This window comes from Hippichthys cyanospilos, chromosome 5, assembly GCF_059441005.1.
Source record: "Hippichthys cyanospilos isolate Australia breed blue-spotted pipefish chromosome 5, RoL_Hcya_1.0, whole genome shotgun sequence".
Taxonomy (NCBI): domain Eukaryota; kingdom Metazoa; phylum Chordata; class Actinopteri; order Syngnathiformes; family Syngnathidae; genus Hippichthys; species Hippichthys cyanospilos.
Genome location: NC_142373.1, coordinates 6,900,851 through 6,928,293, shown reverse-complemented (window position 1 = coordinate 6,928,293; position 27,443 = coordinate 6,900,851). Strand labels below are relative to the sequence as shown.

The following is a 27,443-nucleotide window of genomic DNA, read 5'->3' as shown; positions in this document are numbered from 1 at the left end:
TGTCGGAAGAGCGAGTGGCCGCTGCGTCTACACGCGCCACCATCTTGGATATCGTATATATAATATACATGTATGCAATCAGAAAACATAATAAATAAAAAATTTAGAAAGGATTTATTTTCCTTTGAGTGCTGCTTGTTATGCCCATATTCCATAAGGGTTATCTCCAGCATCGTTTCCATATAAATCATCTTCTTACTTCTCTCTTTTACATCACTAGCAATCTTGGGACCCATGTCTAAACCCTTCAACTTTGAATTAAGCAATAAAATGCAATATAAGTACAGTTTTGTAACCACTCACAATCTAACAAAGCTTTACCGATCTGACATTTAGAAATAAGTGAGGCCGACCAATAGCAGACCACCATCTCCGTGAGGAAAGGCCGACAAATAGTAGACCAGAATTGTAGTGACGCGTTGCAGGGACGGCAACTGAAAATGAGTGTAATTACCTAAAAACGCCCGCAGATGGAGACAAAACAACACAAATAAAGTCAAGTCCCTAAGGTCATGGGTTGTTTTGGGCGCAAATCCGGGAAAATGTCATAAAGAGGGGATGAAAAAACTCAGTATTCCAGGTCGCAACATGAAAATAACGTACGTCAGGGACGTTGTAATATATTATTGTTATATATATATATATATATATATATATATATATATATATATATATATATATATATATATATATATATATATATATTCTGTGTGTGATCTTTCTTACCTGGCATGTCACTTTTTTTTGGAATGTCGAACGAGTGAGAAAGAGCTCAATGTTGAGCGAACGTGATGTTGAGCAAGGGAGGATAAAATAAAGGAAAAATAAAGGAATCTCTTACTCTTTGGCATATTGGAAAAATGACTTGTTCACTGAAAATCCACCTCGCACTGTGTGTCTGCCGTGCCCCCTTCATGATGTCATAGCAACAACATCAAAAAAGCAAACATTGTAGCTATCGGTAATGTGAGTCAGAGGTAGCGTGAATGAAGAAGCAAAAAACAGGTGTTTCAATATTTGACACAGACTTTGTTTTTTTTGCCATTGTTGGTCCTGCCTTATTTTTTCCATTAAAAAATTTACTTTGAACCTATCCGCCCCGCGCTCCTGCAATTTATTGGTTCCACCTCTCCCACGTCCTGCACCTTCTCACCTCGCCATGCCCCGCCGTGACAGAAGTTTGGTATTGAGAATTACTGAGAAATGTAGAAATTACAAGGCAAAAGCCCTAAAACATGAATATCTGTGTGTTTGTTTGTGTGTGTGCGCGTGAGTGAGAGAGTGAGTGACTGACTGAGTGACTTCAGTCTCTCTCTCTATATATATATATCTTGAAGTGTATGACAAGTACACTAATTTCCTAATTTATACACTACTTCTGTACTTATTTAAATGAGAGTGTGAATCAACTTTTACTTTTTACGATTTTTACAAGTATCAAGGCACTTCATGTTTTACTTTTCTGTATACTATTCAGTGCTTGTCAACAAATTAGAACCATAGCTATAACTGTGGAAATTTGACACAAGACCTCAAGCAAACGTGGATGATTGTTTGACTGGCTTCCTCTAGACCAGGGGTCTCAAACTCATTTTTATCCTGGGCCACATTGTATAGTTTCTGTCAGTGGTATGACTGTGAAGTCAAATAATTTTTCAGTGTGCGGAATAAAAAATTGTTTTTTTCCCCCCCAGATAGTCTTAAAAGTAGAAATGTTGGTGTTTTAGAAAGAAACTTCCAGTCAAATGACCATTTTGCAGGCCAAATAAAATGATGTGGCAGTCTGGATCTGGCCCCGACCCCTTGAGTTTGACATCTGTACTTTAAAATTATCTGTCATTGGGGTTTTTTTGGTGAATTTTGTATCTTTTGTATCTTTGTATTTCAGTGTTTGGTATCGGTGATTTACTCAAGAGTTGAGTGCTTAAACTGGTATCGTTTTGAAAAAAAAAAATTGGTATTGAACATCGCGAAATCTAAGCAAATGTATAAAAGTTTGTTACAACAATTTTTTTTGTGGTTATCCGACTCTAGTACTATTTTGCACTGCTTTTTAGCTGCATCTCAGCAATATTGATATGAAAATTGCAGGGCACACAAAAACTAACAATCATTCGCACTCACAAAAGACACCCAAGGACAATTTTTTTTAGGGGGGGGGGGGGTACTTTCATTAAAACAGGGGTGTCAAACTCATTTATACCGTGGGCCTTACTGTAGTTATAGTTTCTGTCTGAGGACCAGTATGACTTTGAAGTCAAACAAATTGTAAGTGAATTCGTCACACACTTGCCTAGTTTGGGGGGTGGGATCTTAAAAGCTGAAGACAACTTGCAAATTTGGTATTCTAGCCAGAATCTTGAAGTCAAATGAGCATTTCGCAGGCCACATAAAATAATGTGGCGGGCTGGATCTGGCCCCCGGGCCTTGAGTTTGACCCCTGTGCTCTAGACTCTGTGACCCTGGTTTCCATAGGAATTGCAAAATTTGCTTTCAACAGATAACATGACTTTGGACCACTCAGCAAGCAGTCCATTCCTTTCTGCTTCTGTTGCTCTTTGATGTTTTATGGTGGCGTGACATAAGGAAAGTGACAGCTGAAACTCATGTCTCGCAAAAGCTGTGCATGTTGAATCCTGAGGCTCTGACTCCAACTGCAGTCCGCTCTTTGATCATCTCCCCCCCACAATTAACTATCGGTTTTGGATCACAATCTCCCCCAGGCCATGGTTGTCCTTATCAAATGTATACTTTTTTTGTACATTTTTTCCTTTCTGTTAATTAATGTACTTGGAGACAGAGGTCTGTAAACAGCCAGCTTCTTTTGCAGTGACTTTTTGTGTCTTGGCCTCCTTGTGCAAAGTGTTATTGATGGTCTTTTGGTCAGGTCAGCACCCCATGATTGTGTCACCTACAGAACTAGACTGAAAGACCATTTAAAGGCTTTTTCAGGAGTTTTGAGTAAATTGAATCAGTGTGGTGACAGGTATCTTCATTCCTGACCCTTTTCACCGTATTCTAATTTTCTGAGAGTGAATTTGGGGTTTCTATACCTTTTCGGAAATAATCATCAAAATTAAAATGAATTAACACTCAAATTTATTTGTCTGTGGAATGAATGTATGTACTTAACAAGTTTAACTTATTAGTATTACTGGAATTAATAAACTTTTTCATATTTTTTTTTGACAAGCACTTATATACAATATACGGTTTTTAAACCCAAGCTTAAAAATGAATTTGGAATGTAAACAATTTTGTTTACTTCTTTCATTTATGAATAAAAAAGGAATACTCATAGTCAGAGGTGTATTTTTGCCCAACCTTCCACCACCATCAGAGGGCCACATTTGACTTGAATAAGATACTTTTTGCCAAGGGATGATTTTTGTAAATGGTGCATGCAGGGTAACTAAATCATGGGATGATTATTAAATGGTTGTGACAGGTATTTTTTATTTTTTTACCCCAGTGGATCCTGATTTGTTGCATATGGTTGCTATTGTATAGTCCCCTACGAATGCACTTCTATATCATTTCTATATTTTCTTATTGATAGTAATTCGCTGGACACTGAAGACATTTGAGTTTGTAATCCCACTCTCAGTGAGAAGTTGCAGGTTCACTTGATCCCAACTCTAAGTGGGAGCGCTCACCTGCTCAGGTGTCCATTTGTATGTACCTAGACGCACAGTGGGAGGAGGGGAATTAGATAGGGTTATGTAGGGAAAACGAATACATGGTAAAAGGAGCCAGTAGCACCGTACAGTGTACTTTGGATTATGTGACAATGACGACGCGCTTTGTGGAGAACAGTAAGTTAGGACATTATTTATTCTTACCCAAATTGCTGATCTTTGTATTTTCTTGAACATGTATTATGTATCTTATCTACTGTAACATTCACCACCTAAACAGTTAGATCCTTGAGAACCAATCCCTTCACATGATTTCTCTATTTTACAGATTCTGTAAACAAAACTGCTGTTGAAACACCACCTCTCCCAACAGTAAGAATGTCAAAACACTGGTATATAAACAAATGTTGTTGTTTTGCAGCAAAAATGATTTGAAGAGTTTTTCAGACTTCATGATCCTGTAACTAATATGATATTGCACCAGGCTCTTAGAAATGTGAAGTGACCAACTGAAATATTTGTGTGTGTGTGTGTGTGTGTGCATGTGTGTGTGTGCGTACAAATGTTTTTTGTTGTTTTTTTTTATTTGCCTGTTTAATTGCCAGCATTTAGTGAAGCATCTAACATAAATTAGCCAGTAGCTTCCAGCACTTAAGAACCCTTATTTGCCATCAAGAATTGTTGGATTACTTTTCAAAGACCATTTCAATCTTTGTAAATGGCTGCACAATTTGATGATGAAGCCTGATGAAGCTGTTTCATTGAATCTAAAATGTCTATTGAAAGGAAAGTAGTCTAGAAACGTTTAAATTTAACACAGAACAAATCAAAAACATAAAATGACATTTAATTAAGTGTCATTTAATTAAAAGGAGTTATGTTTTCGGCACTGGAAAACAAGAGTAATATTTATGCTAGTTATGCAGCTAACACAAGCTGCATGCATTTTGCTGAATTACAGTGAACCCCCACCATACAAAATTAATTCGTTCAGGAGTTGGGATCGTAAGGTGAAATTATTGGGATCGTAAGGGGAAATTGTTGTATCGCGGACAATAGAAACCTATGGTAATTAGCCAATGCGTTATAAAACCCCAGGTTAAAACATCAAAATTGTATATACATATTGAAAATTCATAACAAAATAGTATAATAAATGCTACTCTCCAGCTTCGTTTCCATACTAATCATCTTCTTACTTCTACCTCTAACAACACTGGCAATCTTGGGACCCATGACTAATGAACTTAAAGTTACAGGTCCCAATTGCCTGGGATCTCGGGTAACAATTGAGATCGGGTAACAATTGAGATGAACCCACCAGAAAAATACAGGTGGTGGAGAGGACAATAAAGACACAACCATGTGATTGTCAATCCCAATTTTCCTCTCTTTTTCATTAACACAAAAGTGATCCTTTCTTTTCCCAAATAAATCATGTTCACATCATCACAGACTAAGGTTTTTACAGTCATAATTCCTGGTTTCAAATAATTATTATCCAAACATTCACAATTCATTCATCTCATCCAATGGATTTAAGATTAAAAAGTGTTTACCCAAATAATGTACCAGTTGTTGCTATTTCATCATACTGTCAAAAGTATTAGTCAATCAACTCATCTAATAGTGACCATCAGGTGCTGTTTTAGCTTTCCCTTCCCCCGATGCCTCTATAGCAAACTTAAAGTCAAACCACTTCAGACTACAAACAACTACAGCAACTTACTGCATTTTCATTTAAGTGCATCAGGTTTATTGCAACACATCGCTTTCGATTTGGACTAAGCATCAAAATATACTAACCTGACAAATACAGGTGGTGGAGAGGACAATAAAGACACACCCAATTAATCCCAATTCTCCTCCGAAGGGAGGGTGCACATTCCCTCTTTTCAAGAGGAGCCTGGGCAACACAACCTGACATCTAAAGTTCTGCTTCAAAGGTTACTACCTGTCAGGTTCATTTGTCAGACATATATAAGAAACTGTACACAAAAAAAGGAGACAAGGCAATCTTCCCAACTCATGCATGAGGGTAGCAAAGAGGAACTGGCCAAGGACAATTCTACTGGTCTCTGCCAGTCTCTCTGACCCCTTTCACTTTTATTTGATACAGAGATCCCTAACTACATGAAGGTCCTCAGGGGGCAGGAAAAAATGCAAGTCTATGGCCGGAACCTTGTGTACTTGTCTTTCTATGTGTGAGCATGTAGGTGAGAAACTAATGCCTGTATGATAAGATATTATACGTAGCAAGATAAAATGCATAGTGAGACATCGATAAGTCAGTTGCGGGAGCGCTCCAACTGGAAGGCTTGAGCGGCCTTCCTTCTGCTTGAGACAAACCAATACCAAGACAGTTTTTCTCACACTCATTCTCACAGCATTCCTTTTCTTCTTTGCAAGCAGTTATATTTTGTAGCAGATTTATAGTCACTGTGAATACACAGCAAAGCATTTCTTCATTGCAAGCATTTATATTTTGGTGCAAATGTATTATCACTATATTTATAATTATTCTATCACTACCCCCACTGCACATAGAAGAAAGTTACTGCCTTACTTTCCCAGGAAAAGAGACACATGACTGTGATCCTGTGATTGAAATTAAGTACAGTACTAGGTCATTGTCCCTCACCAGTACTAATGAACAAAATATTCCTGCCACATTAGGTTTAAATCAAGCACTAAAATCAACAATAAGATATTGTAACTACTCCCACGAAATCAAGTCGTTAGCATATTGGCATCTTAGTGACACCGTGACGCTGACCAATAACATACCAGCATCTTAGTGAGGCCGACCAATCACAGACCAGCATTTTAGTCATGTATATGTGACACCCTGGGGTTAGTGTTGTCACATATATAGTTGTAAAATCTAATTTTGAAATAGTTATGTCATTTATGTTTGTTATTCGAACTGCTGCTATATTTATGTTGTTGTGATTTACGTTGTATTATTTTGGAGAAAAGAGAATACCGGAAGTAGTGCTGAATGGTGGGGGGGCGACTTTGCTGCCGCCTCTCAGACGAAATCTGGGAAGGAAGCAGCTAACATTTTCATCCTTTGTCCGTCACTCCTGCCTTCACAGGTCAGTAAACGGGAGATAACTAATGACCGCTTTTATTTTATTACATAGTGATATGTAATTTCTGTTGAGTTTTGTAGCATTGAACCAACTTTTTGAACGATATTGGCACTTAATTGAATATTCGTTTCCCGCCGTACTAGCGTCGTCGTCTGCGATGTCCATTTTGTTTCGTGAGGCCTCCTTCGATGCGTGCCGATAAACTAAATGTGAAGTGTTCTTTTTCTGTTGGTGTTGCAACATAACAAAATTGTTCGTTTTCATTTCTGCCCACTGTATTACACACAGAGAATAGATGGTGCAGAATACCAAATTAGAAGGCAGTAGATGTCATTAATGTGTACTTTTGTAAAAATAATATTTAGATAATATGTGTAGTGTTTTCAACGTTGATTGTTGGTGACACCAAGTTAAACCACAAAAAGAATCCTTCTTTCACGTTGCCTCGTTTATTGCGAGTTTGTGAATCCTTGAATTTGTGGTGAAAACTGAAATAACAAACAAAGGGCGCATCGATCGTTTTAGAAAAAAACAACTCGACAAAATATATCTAAACATCGACTCTTACATAAATAAACTATAATACAATAAGATTTACGGCGTTCCTGCCTGATAAATTCACCCCAGATGGCGTCGGATGAACTCAATGCCGCACGATGGGCACGGTCATTTTCCCTTTCACGCGCGACCCGCACCGGAAACGGAAGTAGCCATCGCAACCCGGAAGTACGTCATCGTAAACCAGAAGTACTTGTCGGGATTAACTCTACTACTCCCCAACAAAACAATAACAATAAACAAACATTTCGTTAACTTAGCCGTAAAGGCAACACAATATGTAAGTGTAATGTTATTACCGGATATTGTGAAAGAAGTAGTTTGTAAAAGGGAAATGGTCATTGATTGATATGAAGACAGATTTACCGAAAGAAGGACTGATGTAAATGAAAAGACAGAAATGTTTATAAGTAAAATGTTGTGTATGTGTTGCGTTTAATAAACGCTCAGACGAAATCTGGGAAGGAAGCAGCTAAGGTTGTCGTCCTTTGTCCGTCACTCCTGCCTAAACAGGTAAAAAAAAAAAAAAAAAATTGTTGCTGTGGCCCACCCTGCTGGACCGGTAACATATACAGTGACGTATGAGCGTATCAGTGTGTGTTTGTCAGAACACACTGCGACAGATAGTGAACAGCTCCTCACAAAGATGAAGCTGGAGTTAATTTTAAGTGGTTTACTGTTGTCTTAAGTCCTTTGAGGTTACAATTTTTTTCTCTGTAAAACTAAAACATTTCAAACAAATACACGAAACATTTATAAAAGTACAATGTACCAGCAAAGTATGTCACACAAAGAAAGCAATATGTTACTCACAAGCAATGCCTTTGTAAACACAAAAAGCAAATGGAAACCATGGAACGTTGTTGTCAAGCGGCTGCAATCAAGGAGAAATCCAGAATGCGTAGATTGATGATGCCACGATAATAAGCCAGGCTGTTTTTGACGCGACCAGAAAATCAGAGCATTACATCAAAATACCTGAAGACGGAGGCAAAACAACATAAACACAGCCAACCTTACAGGTCACGATAGTTGTTGATGTCGTAAAGCGAGAAAAATATACTAAAGAGGGGTCGGAAAACCTTAGTATTCCACTTAGTTACGTGAATAAAACGTAAGCCAGGGATGCCATAACCTTGGGGTCCACTGTATTCAGTAAGCCGAAAGGTCTCAGCTGCAGCTGAGAACAAAATAACAAAAGTGACTCTCCTCTTTTAATTTATATTTTCATGCTCAATCTTAGATTTAATTTCTAGTTAAAAAAAACATTTTGAAAACTGAAGAATTTATGCATTCCACTTTAAAATCTAAATGTTGATTCATTGCATGAGCTAGAAATTGAGAGGCCCTTTTTCATTGGCATTATAGGGTGTCATCAGTGTTCATTCAACGTTCCAAACATTCTCTCACAAGGTTGCAAAGGATTGCTATCAAGGTTTCAAATGTTGTCCAACAATGCACCAACGGTTTAATTTTTTATTTTTTTATTTTTTTTGTGAACATTTGTATCCATGAACAAACCCTGACTGTTGCGACCCATAACCCGGAGGAACAGGATAATGTGGACACCCACACAAAAAGAGATATAGCAAAATAGAGTATATGTAAGTAAGTCTCAACCGAGAGAAGGGAGTGGAACCAGACAGGGAAACGACACAAAGTAGCAACAAAGAATACTGAAAAATCACTCGGATTAGAAAAGTACCAACAAAGGACAAAAACTCAGAGTAGCAAATGATGCCGTCTCGGGAGGAATATGGGCATGGAGTAAAGTAGCCAGTGGCGTTGAATAATCCAGCATCATCTCCCTGTTGCAGCCGTACTTAAAAAGCCTATGATGGCAAAAGGACAGGTCAGTTGCCTGTGGCTTATCGGCATGGGATGAGTGGAATGCTCTTATCAACGATAGATCCATGACCCATAAGCAAGGAACCTAGAAGTGGTCCTCCAGACCATACCCCTCCCAATCTATGAGATTGCTACCTCAGAATGGCCTTAACAATGTAGACCTGGCGAGGCGTGGAGGGGGCGGAGAAAGGGCAAAAGGAGCTGTCAATTACAGGTTTAGGAAGGGTGACACAAAACACTGGATGGACCTTCATTGATGACGGCAAGGTAAGTTTGTCAATGGATGGGTTGCCGTTAGATTTAAAGAACCGATGTACTTGGGGTCCAAATTCTTAGAAGACGCGGCCAGGTGCAGATCTCAAATGGACAGCCAAACTTCTTGCCCCGCAAGATATGCTGGAGCTGCTGATCCACGACGGTCCAACAACTTTCTGTTACGTTCCACCATCAGCGTCAGTGCCGCCCTCGTGCCTTGCCAAATCTCCTGCGATCTTTTCAGGTGGACCTGTATAGATGGGACCGGTTATTTTACCGCACACACACATGCTTACAAATCCTGCACAGTGCAGGAAAGCTGCTGCTAAATACATAACATTTTGCACTACAAGATATTTTGCACTATCATCCTCATATGCAGAAAATTTCTCCCACTCCATCTACTCCATAAAACTGTATGCTCAGAATATAAGTCTATTCATTTATGTGTGGTTCCCCTTTGCCTTCTCAATTACTTGCTTAATTGTGGAATGTACTCCGCTCGGGGAAGTGCAGTGTTTTATGTATTTATAAAGGTCACAGGTTAGTCTGAAACAGAAAAAAAAAAAAACCCACAAAGAACATCAAAATGCCTGAAATAGTAATAAAAAAAATAACAATAATGTCAATCTTATTTGAGCTGAAAACATTTTTGACCAACTGAACTGTTTAATGCTGGAAACACATCTGGTGCCCCAGACATCCTCCTGACTTGCCCTGCTGAGTACATTTGTTCTGGCATCCCAGGCTTCCTCCTGATTCGCCCTATCGTGCACATCTCATATGGCGCCATTGGCACCTCTGGTACTATTTTTGTTGGTTGGGTTTTGTTCCCTCCCCTGGGCCCCCTTGCCACCACCCTGATTTGGTTTCGTTCAGTTTTTTGTTTTATTTCTGGGACGGATCCCAGATGAGGTATGTCATGTTACGTGGCTGTTTGTTGGATTTGTGTTAACATTAGAAAACATTAAAAAACAACAACATGGTTCGTACAAAAAGCATCACAACATGCAGACACCAATAAGAAACGGGTAGATTGGGGTTAGCAAGAGACATGTTTTTTAATTAAGGTCCAGGAGTACAAAAAATGTCAAATTCAGTCAAAACATTGTGTTGTTCACCATCATGAAGCAAGGGCAGAAGAGAGGCAGTCGTGCACTTGTTCACTTCAACATTTAACGTGTCCAAAAGGCATATGTGGTACCTTAAGATATGCTGCCACAGGATAAGTTGCTGGTTAACTTGTCTTTTGGCAGACACAGTACCTGGAGTCAGGCCTAAGGATTTCCCTCCTGGTGGACACCCACACTCATAGCAGTTCTGGGTAGAAGAACTTGGCTTTTGGCCAGGAATCTTAACCCTTTACTGGACACAGGGGCCGCTTCCAGCCGATAGTATAAACAGGCAAAAACGGCCTTTATTAGGCACAGACAAATTAAGGGGAACATTGGAATTTAAGCAATGGCTGTCATGGTTGCTTTTGTCCAGTTTGCCTAATTAGACTATCAGCTGAAAGCGGCCACTGTGCCCAGTAAAGAGTTAAACTGGCCCAAGGAGAGGTGCTTCCTGAAGTTTGCAATCCTGTGCCCTGGATGCAGATTCTCCAGATGTGATGTCTTGTCTTGGGCGGACAGTTCATCTTAGATACATGTACTCTAGGGTCACTGAAAAGTCCAGAATGAAGCAGTTTCATCAAACCTGCTTTCTGCTGCTAATATCCGAAATGAAATAGAGAACTCAACCACAGTCTGTCACAGTCTCGGGGCATGTTGGTGAGAGGTGCAGGAAGGTGGACCCAAAAATGCATTGAAGCCAGGAGGAGATATGATCAAAACTAAGAAGGATTTATTCACGTTCAGGGGCTGGGCAAAACATGAGCAACTCAGGATCCAAACGTAACAAAAGAAGTAAAAACCAAAAACCAAACTCATGGAGAAAAAAGGGATAGGAAGACTCGGAATTCTTGGGACTGGAACATAAGATGGCAAAAACAACGACGTATGACATAGATGATGACTCTGCAACTAAGCGAATGTAAACTGGGGACGTAAATCAACTTTACACTTAACGAGGGAACACGAAACAGCTGGAGAGGAACAAAAAGGCAGAGGAAGCTGATTGGATGACCAAAGAGGGCAGGTACACAGACAAGTAGAAACAAATCATGCTAACGAGGACAGACGCGAGGGAAGTCAAATGACACAAGAACTAAAAAGAAACCCACAATTTGAAAATAGAAAAATCCACCAAAACAGAAAAAAACAACCCGAATCCACAACAGAAACAAGACACAGTTAAGTGACTTTGTCTAATGTTAAGCTGTCAGTCCCCAACTACAGTTGGTCTCGAAGTTCTTACTTCACAGTGGCCAACTTAAATTATCTGGGGGTGGCCATCTACTTGCAGTTTCTTATCTACATACTAAACATGTGCGTGCATGTTGTAAATCGACACTAACAAGTACGTAGTTAGTTTTGGTCCCCCAACTTAAACTAGGTGCCTCTCTTGTGCCAAATTTTAAAGGAATGAATGACTGCTGTGTTCATCTGTGATAGTTTCCGCAATGGTGCAAATGCCATTTTATATCTGGGCCTGTCAAACAAGGGAAAAAAAAGCCCTCCCCTTATTAAAGCAATAGAAATAAATCAATAGATAAATCTTCACATTTTACCCTTGTGGGTTGCTTGATCATTTAAGGGATACAAATTATTTCATAGCACACCATTTGTAACCAAAAAATGCAGCAGATTGTTACACAAGGGGATCTGCATACTGAGCACACAAAAATATATTGTTAGTGTTTCGAGTTGGTTTATTTGGTTTATTTTGTGATCCTGTATTCTGGTATCCTGTATTCTGACTGTTTCTCTCCATATTTATTTTTTTAAAAAACAAACAAAAAAAACAGCATTTTAAAGATAAAGCAGTGGAACAACGAAGCTTCTCCAGGATTGAAGTGATTTCAGTTACAGAGGAAGAGCTCTCCAATGTTGAGACCCCAAACACAATAAACGTCAGCCCACTGGGAAGCTTTAATACTACTGCAAATTCTGACTACTTCAGAAAACCTGCAGGCTCCCAAACAACATCAAGTTCAAGCATGCCAGTCACCAAGGTTCAGCCATTTATAAATGGTAAGTTTTGAAAAATATTTTTTTGTTGTTGTTTTATATTGCTCCTGCTCTGGCTCCTGTTCTTTATTTATAGAGCACTTGATAAACATCCTTGACATGGAGTAAAGATTTTTCTTACAAGAACTTAGTCAATTAAATAATAATAATTATCCATCCATTCATTTTCCACCCCTTTATCCAGAGTTGGGTCGCAGGGGGCAGCAGCTTGAGCAGGTAAACCCATGGCTTCCCTCTCCCCGGCCACTTACAGCTCCTCTGGGAGGATCCTCATACATTCCAAGGCCAACAGAAAGACAGTCCTGTGAAGAAAGATGTCCTGTGCCATCCCTGGGGGCCGTCTCCCAGTGTGACATACCCGGAACACTTCACCAGGGAAACGGGTGATAGGCACCCTAACCATATGCCCAAACCACCTCAACTGGCTCTTCTCAATGTGCAGAAGCATCAGCTTGACACGAAGTCCCTCCTGGATGACTGAGCTTCTCACCTTATCTCTATGGGAGAGCCTGGACACCCTGAGGAGGAAACTCATTTCAGCTGCTTGCGTCCTGTTCTTTCAGCCAGACCCACAGTTTATGACCCTAGGTGAGGGCAGAAACATAGATTAACCGGTAAATAGAGAGCTTTGCCTTTTGGCTCAGCTCTTCTTTACCACGACAGATTGGTACTCTGTTTACATTACAGCTGACACTGCACCGATCTGGCTGTCGATCTACCATTCAATAGTGAACAAGCCCCTAAAACCCTTTTACCATGACAGGCCGAGTCCTTTTAACAACAACCGCTGCATGGATTTGCCTGCCGATATCTTGTTTCATCCTATCCAGGACCTCATCAAATCAAGTTTATTTGTATACCCCTGAATCACTGAAGTCTCAAAGGGCTTCACAGGTGAAAAGAAGTCATACGAGACTTCTTTTGCAAAGTAGAAGTTGTACAGAGACTTCTTCTCGTGATAAGTACACAACAGCATCCTCTGACCAAAGCTCCCAGAAGGGGAAGGAAAAACTCAAAAACACCAATTTGAGGAAAATCAGAAACCTTCTGAAGGGACCATAGGTGGGAGAGCCCCTTTCTAGGCTCAAATGTTGGAAGTGGATGTTGCGTGTACCATATACAAACAAATACTGATACAATAAACACATTGTGCCATATTAGGCAGGAAATGTCCTGTGCAAAGATGTCTTGTCAGCAGGCGAAGCCATCGGTCAGAAACTTCTCCACAGTCCGGCCAGGTGGTCCATCCCAACAAAAAAAAAAATGCTGCAGAGGAGGTGGTTGATTGCATAACTCACTATGGTCGATCAGCGCAGGGCGGGATGGGGGCATTCAAATCATCTCTCACCATCTAGCCCCCTCTACAAGCCAAGAAAAGAGGGCAGGGAGAAGAAAAAGAAAGCTGCAATCAGACAGACCCATGAACTAAATGCTTGCATGTATAATTGTGTTTTTAGTCGGGATTTAAAGATTTCTACCGAAGTGACTGTGCGAACTTCCATAGGTAGGGTATTCCAGAGTACTGGAGCAGAAATGGAAAAAGCCCTTGATCCGCGGACTTCTTTTTAGCCCACGAGTGTTAACAAACCGGCATTTTGTGACCGAAGTTGTCGGAACAGAACATACGGTGATACTAAGTCAACGAGATAGAAAGGGGCGAAGTGGTGTAAACTTATAAGTAATTAACAACAGCTTAAAACCACTTCTCAGGTGTATTGGAAGCCAATGCAGTCAGCTAGTATCAAAGTAATATGATCGAACTTTTTCGTGCATGTCAAGATTCTCACTGCTGCATTTTGTATAGACTACAGACATTTGATTCAGGACATGGGAAGCCCAGAAAACAAAACATTACAATAGTGAGAGTGTGATGTAACAAATGCATGAATTAATGTTTCAGCATCGCTAGGAGACAAAAAAAAGGGTGAATTTTAGCGATATTGCAAAGGTGAAAAAGACGCTGTTCTCATCGTGTTCTTATGTGTTGGAAAAGAGACATTTGAGTCAAATATTGAGGTTTTTTGCAAATCCACTTTGGGAAATAGTACAATCATCTGGGTTCAAAGTGATATCCTTAATGCTTATTGCTGATGATGAGCAGGGCCAATAATTAACATCTGTTTTACTGGGTTTGAGAAGCAGAAAATTCTAAGACATCCATTGTTTAATCTTGGCAAGGCAGGCCTCCAGGTTACAGCACAAATGCGGATTTGTTATTTCGAAAGGCATGTAAGTTGGATATCATCAGCATATCAATGATAACTAATAGCATGTTTACGTATAGTATTGCCAAGAGGGATCATGTAGACGTTAAACAGTAAAGGACCAAGTACTGACCCCTGTGTGACACCACATGAGACAGAGAAAGATTCAGAGGTTGTATTACCATGAGAGACACTATGCATCCTTCCCGAGATGTACGATCTGAATCAAGAAAGTGCTGACCCCGATACACCGACACATATTTCAAGACGTTCTTTAGAATATGATGATCAATAGTGTCAAATGCGGCACTAAGGTCAAGCAATAATAATATTGATTAGATGTTGGAATCCATGGCTAAGAAAAGATCATTTGTCACTTTTACAAGGGTTGTCTCAGTTGAGTCACTTTTACAAGGGTTGTCTCAGTTGAGTGGTTGGCCCTAAATCTACTGTTATAGACCATGTAATCGCTAAGCTATTGCACTTTCTCAAGATCTTTTGCAATAAACGTAAAATGACATTGGTCTATAATTGGAGAGATTTTCAGGATCAAGTTGAGGTTTCTTAAGTGGTGGTTGAATAATGACAGTCTTGAAAGCTTCTGGTACAATGCTAGAGGAAAGCGACAAATTGATAATATTCAAGACAGATGATCTAAAATCGGAAATAAGTCTTTAACGAGTTTATTGCTTTAACCAAGTGTGTAAGACACCCCTGTTTTTCAAGTTCTTTTGCCTTGTATTTCATAAAAACTACATATGTATGGATAGAGCACATGCCACTGAACATTGAGTGGTTCAAAGAAAATAATTCATTAAAAATGTTAGTTATCCCGCCCTCAAAAGCAGATACCACATTGGTACAAAATAAATGCGAGAGTAGTCTTTTTAAATGAATGCACAAGGGTAGATACAAGGGCAGATCAAAAGATACTTGTCAAAAATGTAGCTTCTTTACCCAGCGATGTGTGACAAGGTGTAACAGCCCAGTGAACATTTTTGTGTGGCCTAAGAAGGTGGTTTTCGGTTTTGTCATTCAACGTCAGTCAATGTATTATGGATTACACAATGCCTGATTCCCGAATGTTACGTTCAGAATTGTGATGCAAAATTACTTTGTACTACTAGAGAGACTGTTTCAGCTGGTCAGAGAATGCTTCGACTGAAGCTCTCAGGACTCAACACTGAAGAAGAAAAGCAGAAGAAGATGTGTGGCATAATTAAAAGTACTGCTGAAAGAAAATGTCTCATTGGAATAGCCTACAAAGTCCACATTCCAGATACAACAGATAAATGGTAGCAAGTTTGTTGGTTGGTTGGATTATGTCAAATGCAAATATATTTTTTGCACAACATACTGTATTCTGAATCTCAAAAAGTCGAGTTAAAGTATCAAAAATTGTTACACAACTAATTGGATTAAATTTGTTCTTCAAACTTGAGTCCCTTAAAGACAGTGACCAGGAGCACTTGGGAATCGTTTTGTGATCAAACACCGCATTTCCGACCCTTAATGCTGAGTCTCAAATAAAGTAGGCCATAACTTCCTTTTAATATTCTTCGTTATATTTGTTGAGCTTGTTGTGAGGGTATTAATGTAATTGCAACTTTCTTACTTTCTGGAGTGTTGTGTTATTGTGAATCAGTTGACACTGAGTTAATGTAAAATAGAGAGCAGTTCATGTAAACAAATAATAAACAAGGTGCCCATACAACTGTACAAAAGTGAAAAATGTTATCCAGACATTGTTAGAAACTTTGTATGTTGTAATAAACCAGTTATGTGTTTAAATTTGTGACTGTCGGAGATCAGCTTAAAATATATGTTTATTGCATTCTATGCACATTACTCACCACTCACCCTCACAATTACTTGTCTCGATAAAGCAATTCAATTCAGTTTTACTTTTGTCATTTACAAATTATGGAGTGGAAAAATTAGGTTGTTATTAAAAAATGAACGAGTTATGGGTTAGATTTTATCTTCATTCATCTGTATCTGTACTTTCTTTCAACAGAGGCTGATTTGGTGAAAGGCTGGAAGAAAAGATTACTGGGCCATCGCATGAAGTTGATTGCTATGTGTATCATAATGGTGTTCACGCTTGCTATTGGTATAGGCCTCGGAGGTCAGTAACATATCAAAGTGTATTTGCTGGGGGGGGGGGGGGGGGGGGGGGTCCGAAGGTCCCATTCATCATCTAGGTTTGAAAGGTTACTCGTATGCAGATGTTTATCCATATGGATTTACATCCTCCTTAAGGTTGAGGGTTAACACATATATTGCCAAGGACGAATGTTAATTTTTAAATATATGATAAAGGCTTGAAAGGATTAAAGATATGCAGGCCTTGTGACAGGTAAACATTGTGACAGAAATACGTAGCCCACACATAAAACAGTAAAACTTGTCCAGAAACTATGGTGAAAAGATCATCTCAACAACACACCAAATACATCACAAAGACAAATTTAAATATCCACAGATTTACAAATATTTAGTGGGTGACCCTCATGTGATATGTCTTGATTACAGGCCTGACCCTCCTTCAATAACAGGCCATTTTGATTCAGACCATCTCGATGGAAAATTAATATCTATTTAGGCAGACTATACCGCAGAGTCTTTCTGCCACAGTTGTAATCTGACTTGGAAACAGTTTATTTCCCCAAACTTGGAAAGCATTCAAAGTGATAACACTTAACTGAAAAATATTAATCTGACCTTTGTGGCGCCAGTGGCAGACAAATACAACACATTCAAAGTAAAATCATGGAAACGTGTCTTTCCTCCCAAATTTTAAACAACTTCTCTCATTTTAATCTTTGTTCTAATTACTGTATTTGCATGTTTACAAGCAAAGCCATTTTGCCACCACTGGTCCAGCTCAAATGACAAACTGTTGTGCCAAATTGACGCCTTTCGCTATGTCGGTGCAGTTTTTTTTTATTTCAAAACAGCTTTGAAATCACATCGATTGACCATGAATTACTGTAAGGGAAAATGTCAGCCTATGTTTTTAATCATTGTGCACTAAAATGGGGATGGAGACTTACCTAAAAAAAAGGACTCAATTTGTATATTTAAATTTATTTATATTTTAATTCTATTTTTACAAATGACCTCCCTCTCGTTTAGCTTCTATGACATTGTATGCTGATGACTTGACATTTTATTATACAACACAAAGTCTTGTGATATAAAGAGGACACTGCAAAAATTAAATCAACCATGTATCAAAATGGGTAGACTACAACAACGTTGTGTTGACCATTAATAAGACAAAATATTTAGTTCTTGGCTCTAATAGTATGTCATAAAAGAAGGCTGAGCCTTTGTTGCTCACTTTAAACTGCCACCCATTTGAGCAAGTGCATGAATTCAATCTTTTAGGAATATAAACGAACAATTGAATTGGTCCAGTCATATGAACAAGATTGTGGCCAAAACAGGGAGGGCTGTGTCTGCTGTTATAAGATTATTTTATAACAGAGGCTTCAGTAAAACAGATTTTTCAGTTTTTTCTCATATTGACCATGGGTCAGTGGTTTGGTCATGCGCTTCAAAAACAGAGTCATCAACTTTAGATAGTAGCCTACAGAACAATGCAAAATTATGCAAGATTTTATTTGCCAAATGTAAGTTTGAGAAGAGGGCAAAGGTTTTAAAATTTAACAATTTGAATTTTTTAAAAGGTCAATTTCATGAAAATTTAACTTTTGGGAGTTTACCCTAAACACCCCAAAAGTGTTATTTTCCTTCCTTAACCCATTTTTCAGAAATGTTCTTGTTTGTTTTGCACTCTCAGCACCAGCCCCACCCAAGCTGATAAAAAGGGCTTGTGAGAGGCACGATGACATCAGATAAATGAGGAATACCCATGTAGCACCTCTAAACTGCCCCTTGTACCACCCATGCAGCGTAAAGGCATAAAGCAGCCCACATTAACAAAGCAGCCTATTTTTAATTTTGGTTTTACACTAGAGTTGGGGAGAGGATATTTTGCATTGAGTCGGCACACTAAATATATTATTATATTTTATATATTATTTATGACTTTTTACTGTATGAAATGAGAGGAGCAACTGGCCGGACAACCAGAGGTGTTTGTGATTGTCCTTTCGTAGAGGCCTGCATGGAGAGCCTTCACAAATACAAGAGTGGATTTGGTAAATGGTAAATGGACATTGCACTTATGGAGCACTTTTCTATTATCCTCAAGTGCTCAAAGCGCTCACACTGAGAACTCGTTTACCAAATGCACTGACACACTACTGGTGGTAGATTACCTTGTGTAGCCACAGCTGCCTGGGGCAGACTGACAAAGGGGAGACTGTCATATTGCGTCTACAGCACCTCCGACCAGCCACTGTAGGCAAGGGGGGTGAAGTGTCGAGGCAAAGGACACAACATTTGCTGTAAAATTTCTACAAGAATAACTTCCTTCTTGAAAGCTACTACCTTGTGTGTGTGAACAAGTCATGGTTAAAACATTTGTTCAGTCTGCTTGCTGTTTTTTTTTTTTTTAATTGAAAATAATAATATGCTAACAACCTCAGTTAACATGAGCTGCTGCAAGCTGCAATTCATACTTCCACCCGTTCGCTTATCCCATTATCGGAATTACTGTAAGAATACATCTGATATAGAAATGCACATCTGTACATCATAACTCAGTTTATTGTTCTGAATAACTGCGGAACCCGAGCGGATTCAGGGTGAGCCCTATGAAAATCGGCCAACAATCCATGATCCATGAGCTACGACTGCAGGACCTAGAGCGCTCCTCCGGTCCATATCCCTCCCAATCTATAAGATATTGAAACCATCACCCTCTGTGCTGGGAGTCCAGGATAACTCTCAACGCGTAAACTGGGTCCCCATCGAGCAGGCAAGGAGGAAGAGGAGGAGGAGGCCCAATACAGCGTACTAGAAACGACTGGCTTGAACAGACGTAGAAGACCGGGTCGACCTTCATAGACGGTGGCAAGGCAACCGTAACAGTATTGATGATGGAGGCGACCTTGAAGGGCCCAACTAATCTCAAGTTCAGTTTCTTGGAGAACCAGCGAGGTGCAAATCTCGGGTTGACAACCAAACTTCTTGTCCCTGTCCATACTGTGGAGCTGCGGACAACCGCCGGTTTGTCAGTTGGCTGTTTCGCTCTGCCGTACGTGTCCTTCCAAACCTTCTGGGTCCAACGAAGATGGCTCCCGAGAGAAGCCACCATGATCTCTTTCTCCTGGGAGGGAAAAACCGGTGGTTGATTTCTGTGGACGACATGGAATGGAGACTTGCCGGCAAATTAAGGACCGGAGTTGTAGGCATATTCCACCCAGGAGAGGTGAGTGGCCCCGGCAGACGGGTTCTGCTCGCAGACAGAGGCTTCAATTGCTTGATTAGCATGCTCGACCTGTCTGTTTGACAGAGGGTGGTAGCCCGATGTCAGACTAATGCTGCGTGCACACCTAACGCGAAAAAGCGGAGAGTTTTGTATTGTAGTCAATGGAGTTCACGCGACTGGGCGCGAATGCGCGTCGAGCGACAGGATGGACTCGAATGGAGCAATGCGAATGGCCATGCGCGGTCATGAGAAGCGAAATTTCGCCTTTTGCGTGAAGTAAATTTTTCTTAACTTTTTTTGCGTTTCGCGTCGCAAAAGCCAATCAACTTCGGGAACATTCAACATCTCAAGCAGGGGGCAGGAATGAATCATGGCGGCTGCTTTGCGGTCATCGAGCGCTATCCAACAAGGCCATCTGAGCTTTCAATACAAAACAGAGCCAAGTAAGAGCACTCACCTGGCTTGTAGAAAGGCGTAAGCGAGAACTTGGGACAACTGGTATATACAGCGTTCGCTCCCTTTTTTAACAGCTGTTGAACCGTAGTTACTGTGCTAAGCTAACGATAGTGCAGCATTGTCAGCACAGTATTTAACACGGTATCGGCCACTTAAATGCGACATTGAAACTTTTTTTTTGGGCAGACGAGTATTGCTGTAAAGCGAGCGACACGCAGTGTAAAAAAAAGAATAAAGGTGCTGTCGGTGAAAATATTGGCTCTGCCACGTCCCAGAAAAGTGAAAGCTCTCAGCAATGCTCTTCTTTCCGGGTCTACGTAAAGTGCAGTGCAAGTTCGCTCCATCCCCCTTCTCCTCTCTTTGCGTGACAAAAAAGTGGACAAAAAGTACAACAGCGACAGAAATGAGAATGAGCGTAGCAACGCAAATGTTCGTGTTTGGTGTGCATTAAGGATGCCCCCATGGCTCGCCCGAAACCTTTCCACAACTGAGAAACAAACTGCAGTCCTCAGTTTGAGACGATGTTGTGGGAATGCCATGCAGGCAGATCACATGCTAGATCATGAGTTGTGCTGTCACCAGGGCAGAGGGGAGGCCATTGAGGGCCACGAAGTGTACCATCTTGGAGAACCTGTCCACCATTGTCATGATGGTGGACCTACCCCGTAATACTGGCAGTCCTCTGACGAAGTCCAGTGATGGCACCACGGTCGGGACAGGACCGGTAGTGGGTGTTTTCTTGACGTAGGTCATTCAACCACAGCCTGGTTTTTGGCTGGATCGGCTCGTTGCTGGCACTTCTCCACAATGAACCCGAGGAACGGGACCGAAGACAGGTGGAAGTCGCATTTTTCTGCCTTGACACACAACTGGTTCTCCAGCAGGTGCTGTAGGACCAGGCGGCCGTGCGGCCAGGGTTTTGGAGAAGTTCAATATATCATCCAAATACACGAACCAGAACAGGTTGATCATGTCGCGCAAGATGTCATTAACCATGTTCTGGTACACGTTGCTGAGTCTGAACAGCATAAGTGCCCGAGTAGCGTGTTGAAAGCGTTTTTCTACTCATCTCCCTCTCTGAGGCGGAAAAGGTGGTAAGCGCTGCGATGGTCCAATTTGGTGAATATGTGGGCCTAATGCAGTGCAGAGAACATGTCATTGAGCTAGGGCATGGGATACTTATTTTTTTACCATAATCTTGTTGAGACCACAGTAGTCGTCACAAGGACGTAGGGTTTTGTCCTTCTTGTTGGTAAAAAAGAACTCTGCTACGAACGGAGAGTTCGAAGGACAAATATGCCCGGCGGACAATGAGGTGAAAATGTTATCATGGCGCGACTCCTTCTCGGGCAGTGAGATTTTGTACAGTTTCACCGCCAGGTAGGTCGATCCCGGCACGATATTGTTGCCGCATATGTCATATGGGCGGTGGGGTGGTAGAGCGAGTGTCTGGTCTTTACTAAAAATCTCCCATAAATCATGGTAATCAGCTGGCACCCACTCTAAATTAATTTCCTCACGTTTTGGAATGGCGCTTGGGAATCTGGCAAACTCCGCAGCTTAAAGACAGTGCGCATGACAGAACGGACTCCAACCAGTGATAACTGGCTTGTTTCAATTGACATGGTTATGTAACTCTAACAACGGTAAGCCTAGAATGACTGGCATGCAGCAAGTGGGCATGACGAACAGCTTATTTTGCTTGCGGTGATTCTCCAATACTATGAGCAAAACTGGAACTGTCTGATGGGTCACTACCGCCAGTGAGCACCTATCTAGGTCGTTAACCTGTTTAGGAATGTCTAAAGGGGTCAGGAAACCCCAAAGCTTTAGGCTCAGTAAAGTCTGATGCTGAAGTGCTGATTGTTAGCGTAGACCACCTCCCCGGTCAACTGCAAACCACCAACTTGGTGTATTGTCTGCTATGCCGCCGACCGATCCACAGTCTCTATTATACTCACAGTTCTCGGATATAACCCCCCAATGAGATGACTGATGGTGGGTATTGCGGTTTGGCCGCAGCGTGCAGGTGGTGATCAGCTGACCAGGTTGAACCACAATAGAGGCAAAGGCATGAGCACAACCATCGCTCCCTCTTGCCGGGAGTAAGACAGCCCCCTCCAATTTGCATGAGTTCGCTGCTGACTGCTGTCTACTCCGGAGCCGATGCAGAAGCGATGACATTCCATTCTCGTTCCATCACCCCTCCCTAGGAAGGCGTTGTGAAAGGTGCCGATTTGGCGTCTCTCTCTCTCCCGCGTTCTCGGAGTCGAGTGTCGAGCCAAATGGCCAGCGCAATCAGTTCTTCCAAGCTGGTGGTTTTGTCTCGAGCGGCGAGCTCATCCTTTAACTTAGGGTGGAGCCCCCTGCGAAAGATCCCACGTAGCGCTGTCTCCCCGAAGCCACTCTCCGCGGCTAAGATGGGGAACTTTACTGAATAATAAGCCACGCTGTGGTTGGCTTGTTTATTGTCTAGTAGCTGATCTCTGCCTCGCAATCCCATACTGGGAGGTGAAACACATTCTGAAATTCTTGTGTGAATGTTGCTAGAGAGTCTTGGAGCGCGGGGTTGGCTGCACTCGCGGCCATAGCCCATAGCCCAGGGGGCTGCCTTGTCAGTGAGGAGACTCATAATAAATGCAGTCTTGGTCAAACACAAGTGAACAATGATGGATGAATTGACCCCATGTGCCTTGCTCACCCGCGTAGCGTGGAGGATGTGGGATGGCTGGTTCCTAGCTCAGTGTTGGTGTCCCGTCACTGTAGCCAGAGCCAGCCGCTTCTGGGTTGGTTGCTGGAATGCGAGAAGTGACCTCCTCCATGCTTCTTGCAAATGTGGCAATGGATCCCTTGAGCTCTTCTATTGTCTACTGGCATCAAGTATCCTATTGCCCCTGGTTTACTAGAGCCTTGCGTATGCGCTCAGTGTCGGTTGGGTCCATTTTGACCAGGTTATTCTGTTATGAAAATAACCGCGGAACCCGAGCAGATTCAGGACCCCAGCCAATCACACGAGGAAGTGGATAGTCAATAATAGTTTATTAACTGAAAGTGCACGCCAGGCATGGAACCAACGACAGTCCCAAAATGTAAAGTATCAAATCAAAGTCACAAAGTACAAACCCAAAATGTCTCGGCGAAGAAGAACGCGGGATGAGAAACCAAGAAATGTGGCAAGGGGTACTTAGAGCATGGTGAATTAATAACCCAGCATCAAGCTCTCCTGCGCCGGCTGGTTATAAAGCCTTCATGTTGGACTGTGAAGTCGTCCTAAAAGGCATCTTTTATGACAATAGGAATGTGAACTCATCCTAAACAAAAAGCACAACTTAAAAGCACAAAACAAAACACTTATATGGCTGTCTGATAATATTCCTTGAATATTGTTGTAAAAAAAAAAAAAAATTAAGTCCTTATTGCCAAGCGATATCCAAAAAAGTAACCCCTACAGCAGTGCTTCTCAATTATATTTTGCAAAGCTTCCTTAGAAAAGAGGAAACCTTTTGCAGCCCCCCACTCACCACACCCATTATACATGAGATTATTAACAATAAAAATTGTTTAGGTACTGTATTTCTCTGTGTACAAGTCGACCTCGCGTATTAATCAATCTCCCCTCCTTTTTTGGGGGGGGGACAAAGTGCATTTGAAAGTGCTAACACGCTAAATTGGATGCATACTATATCAAATTAGAGGTATATATGATTACTTTAAGCCTTGTAAATGACATATTACTTAATTCACATTACAATTAATGTTATTCAAACACAGATGTGTGGAAAAATATGTGGTTTTGAGTTATGCAGGTATAACTTGACCTCCTCATATGGGGTTGCACCCTAAACCTTTATCCCTAATCCTTTTTATATCAACCCTCCATGTAGAAACATCATACTTTATATGTCAGCCTGCTTAATCAGATTGGTCAGAATATTACTTACTGTATTTTCCGCACTATAAGGTGCACCGGAGTATAAGGTAAACCATCAATGAATGGCAGAGTTTCTAAAAAATGTCATATATAAGGCATACTGGATTATATGGCGCACATAGAGTTGAAACCACAGTTTTGGCTGGGGTTGCATTATGCATCCACTAGATCAGGGGTCAGCAACCTGCGGCTCTGGAGCCACATGTGGCTCTTTCACCTTTTTTTTGCGGCTCCTCGTGGTTTGGGAAAGTAAAAAAAATGCTTGCAAACACCGCTTTAAGCTAAATGACGAACAGAGAATGTAAACAGGAAATACAGCGTGGCCTTCAGTTAAGTAAACAATACAAACTGGAGCGCTTGATGAATTCTTAACACTCAATAAATCTCATTTTAATGTCCCTGTTTGTCAACACGGATGGATTCAGATGTACGTTCGGTTTGCTTGCTTCTTTTAATCCTACCTAAACCTCTATAGGCTCCCAGTGTTGTCTTATTCGTGGAAACCGGGTCAAAATGGCTCTTTGAATGTTAAAAGTTGCTGACCCCTGCACTAGATAGAGTTGCGTTATGCAGCCACTAGATGGTGCTTCACTAAAGGGATTATTAAAAACAATCAGCAAATTCATCAAACGTCATTGATAGAATATAAACGTTATTTATACATTGTAAGCGTTGTATGGATATTATACTAAGGAATATTTGTTATTTAAAAAATTCAGATAAAACAGAGAATTCGTTATTGGTAATTGCTACTTAACGACTAAACAGGAGCCGCAGAGCACAGAATAGATCCAGAAAAGAGGAAACCTTTTGCAGCCCACCACTCACCACACCCATTATACATGAGATTATTAACAATAAAAAAAACATACTTTCTCCATTATGACTGACTATGCACTCGTGAACGCGCGGCGCCGCAATATTTTGATTTTCCCCTCGTCATGCATTATATATTTTTGACCCGCTATTTCGATATTTACCACAAGGAAGTTATGAATAAACAAAATTTAAACGACAAACATGCAACGGTATGAGTGAGGAGCCAAGCGCAGATGAATGCGTGGCGCCGCCGTCTTTTTTAATTTTCCCTCGGCATGCATTACATATTTTTGACCTGCTATTCTGATATGGAGCAGCAAGAAGTCACGAATAGACAAAAGTCAGGAAAATTTAAACGACAAACATGAAACGGTATGAGTGAAGAGTCAAGCGCAGGTGAACGTGCAGTGCTGCCATCTTTTTAGTTTTCCTTTGGCATGCATTACATATTTTTGCTTCCGATACGGAGCAGCAAGAAGTTCCGAATAAATGAAAGAAATTGAAAAGGCAAGCATGAGTGTGATGTCACACACTCTGAGTACTCCAAAAAAAAAAAAAAAAAAATCGGGTTGGGCCTGCAAATCAAGTTAATTAATCCGGCTGGGCAGAGTCAGGCTTTAATACACTTGGACCAGGTTGGTTTCGAACTGAATTTTTTAGGCATAAACTATAATTTATGCAGTCAGCACAAGATATGATCCATATATAGGGCGTGCGCCTTATAGTCAGTCATAATGGAGAAAATACGGTACATTACTTAGGCTAAACCATAGTCAATATAACCACTTACTTTAAATGTTTTCTACTCAGTAAAAAAAGAATAGAAGAAGAATACAAAAGGCAAAATAAATTTTAATAAATTTTATATCGTCGTAGTAAAAATGAAATGTTTACCATTAAGAGTCGACTTTCTAGTTAGCAGTTAGATGACCCCCCCCCCACCGCTGGGTTGACAAGACAGCGTCTGTCTCCATTGTTATCTCATTCCATTGTCATCTCATTACAAAGGAAGAGATCATTTTCAATTTCTGTTTTCTTTGTTTCTTTGTGTGCCTGTAGTGGGTCTAAACTGTGTTGGGAGGTTTCGCTGTGGCTTTTCTTCTCAGTGCATCAGAATCTCAGCACAGTGTGATGGAGCAGTACACTGTAAGAACGGAGAGGATGAGCTTGGCTGTGGTAAGACACATAACCACCACCAGAGGCACTTCAAAGGTCCAATGACTAAAAGTTGACTTCGGTTTAGTGGCATTTTGGTGATGGGGCCTGAAGTGATTTCTGATTTTTGTTTGTCTGTTTTGTTTTTGAATTGTAATTGATATTTTTTGAATGACGCTCTAAATTCCACCACTCAGTTTCAATGTATACCTATTGTACAATGTCAATCAAGGTATTCTATTCTATTCTAATAACTAGACATATTGGGTGTAACTTAGCAAAATTTTGCTGAAAAATGTGCATACATGTTGCACTTGATTCACTGAGATTACACACATACTCAGATTCTAGATATCCATCCATCCATTTATCCAAGCCATTTATCCTCAACAGGGTTGCTGGCTTGCTGGTGCCTATCCCAGCTGTCTACAGGCAGTGTGCCAATTGCAGGGGACACCAAGTCAAACAACCATTCACACTCATAACCACAGTTAAGGGTAATTTTGAAGTTTTAAACACACAGACCATGCATATTTTCTGGAATGTGAGAGGAAGCCAGAGTGCCTGGAGCGAACCCACACAGGCTCGGGAAGAACATACAAACTCCACACCAGACCGAGCTGGATTTGAACTCGGGACTCTGAACTGTGAGGCGGACATGCTAAAAAGATGTCTCTGTACGACCTCTTTTCATTCTGTGAAGCCCTTTGAGACTTCGGTGATTTAGGGCTATATAAATAAAATTTGATTGATTGATTTGATTGAACCACTCTTGCACCGGGCCACCCAGATTCTAAACAATAGTAGGTGCAAAATTAAATTTAATTCACTCACTCAAACAGATTACAATGCTCAATGGCAACAGTTTGACATCCCTTGCAAGTGCATTTATAGTTAACTTGTCTGTCTTGCATGCAGGAAACCGTCGCAGCATGTCTTTCTGCAATATAGCTTTTTTTTTCCCCCCCAAAAAAATCAGCGAAAGGCCGAGGGTGCGAAAATTACGGCG

General features: G+C 40.8%; 1 protein-coding gene across 1 annotated transcript in view; it reads left to right on the top strand.

The window, feature by feature from the left end:
• Positions 1-16,694: 16,694 nt before the first annotated feature.
• LOC148423270 (transmembrane protease serine 3-like) overlaps positions 16,695-27,443 on the top strand; it is a 369,390-nt gene continuing 358,641 nt past the window's right edge. Inside the window, exons 1-2 of the mRNA XM_088414988.1 lie at positions 16,695-16,857; positions 26,339-26,455. Of these exons, the coding sequence (XP_088271114.1) occupies positions 16,794-16,857; positions 26,339-26,455 (181 nt within the window). The 5' untranslated portion in view covers positions 16,695-16,793. The remainder of the gene's footprint in view (positions 16,858-26,338; positions 26,456-27,443) is intronic.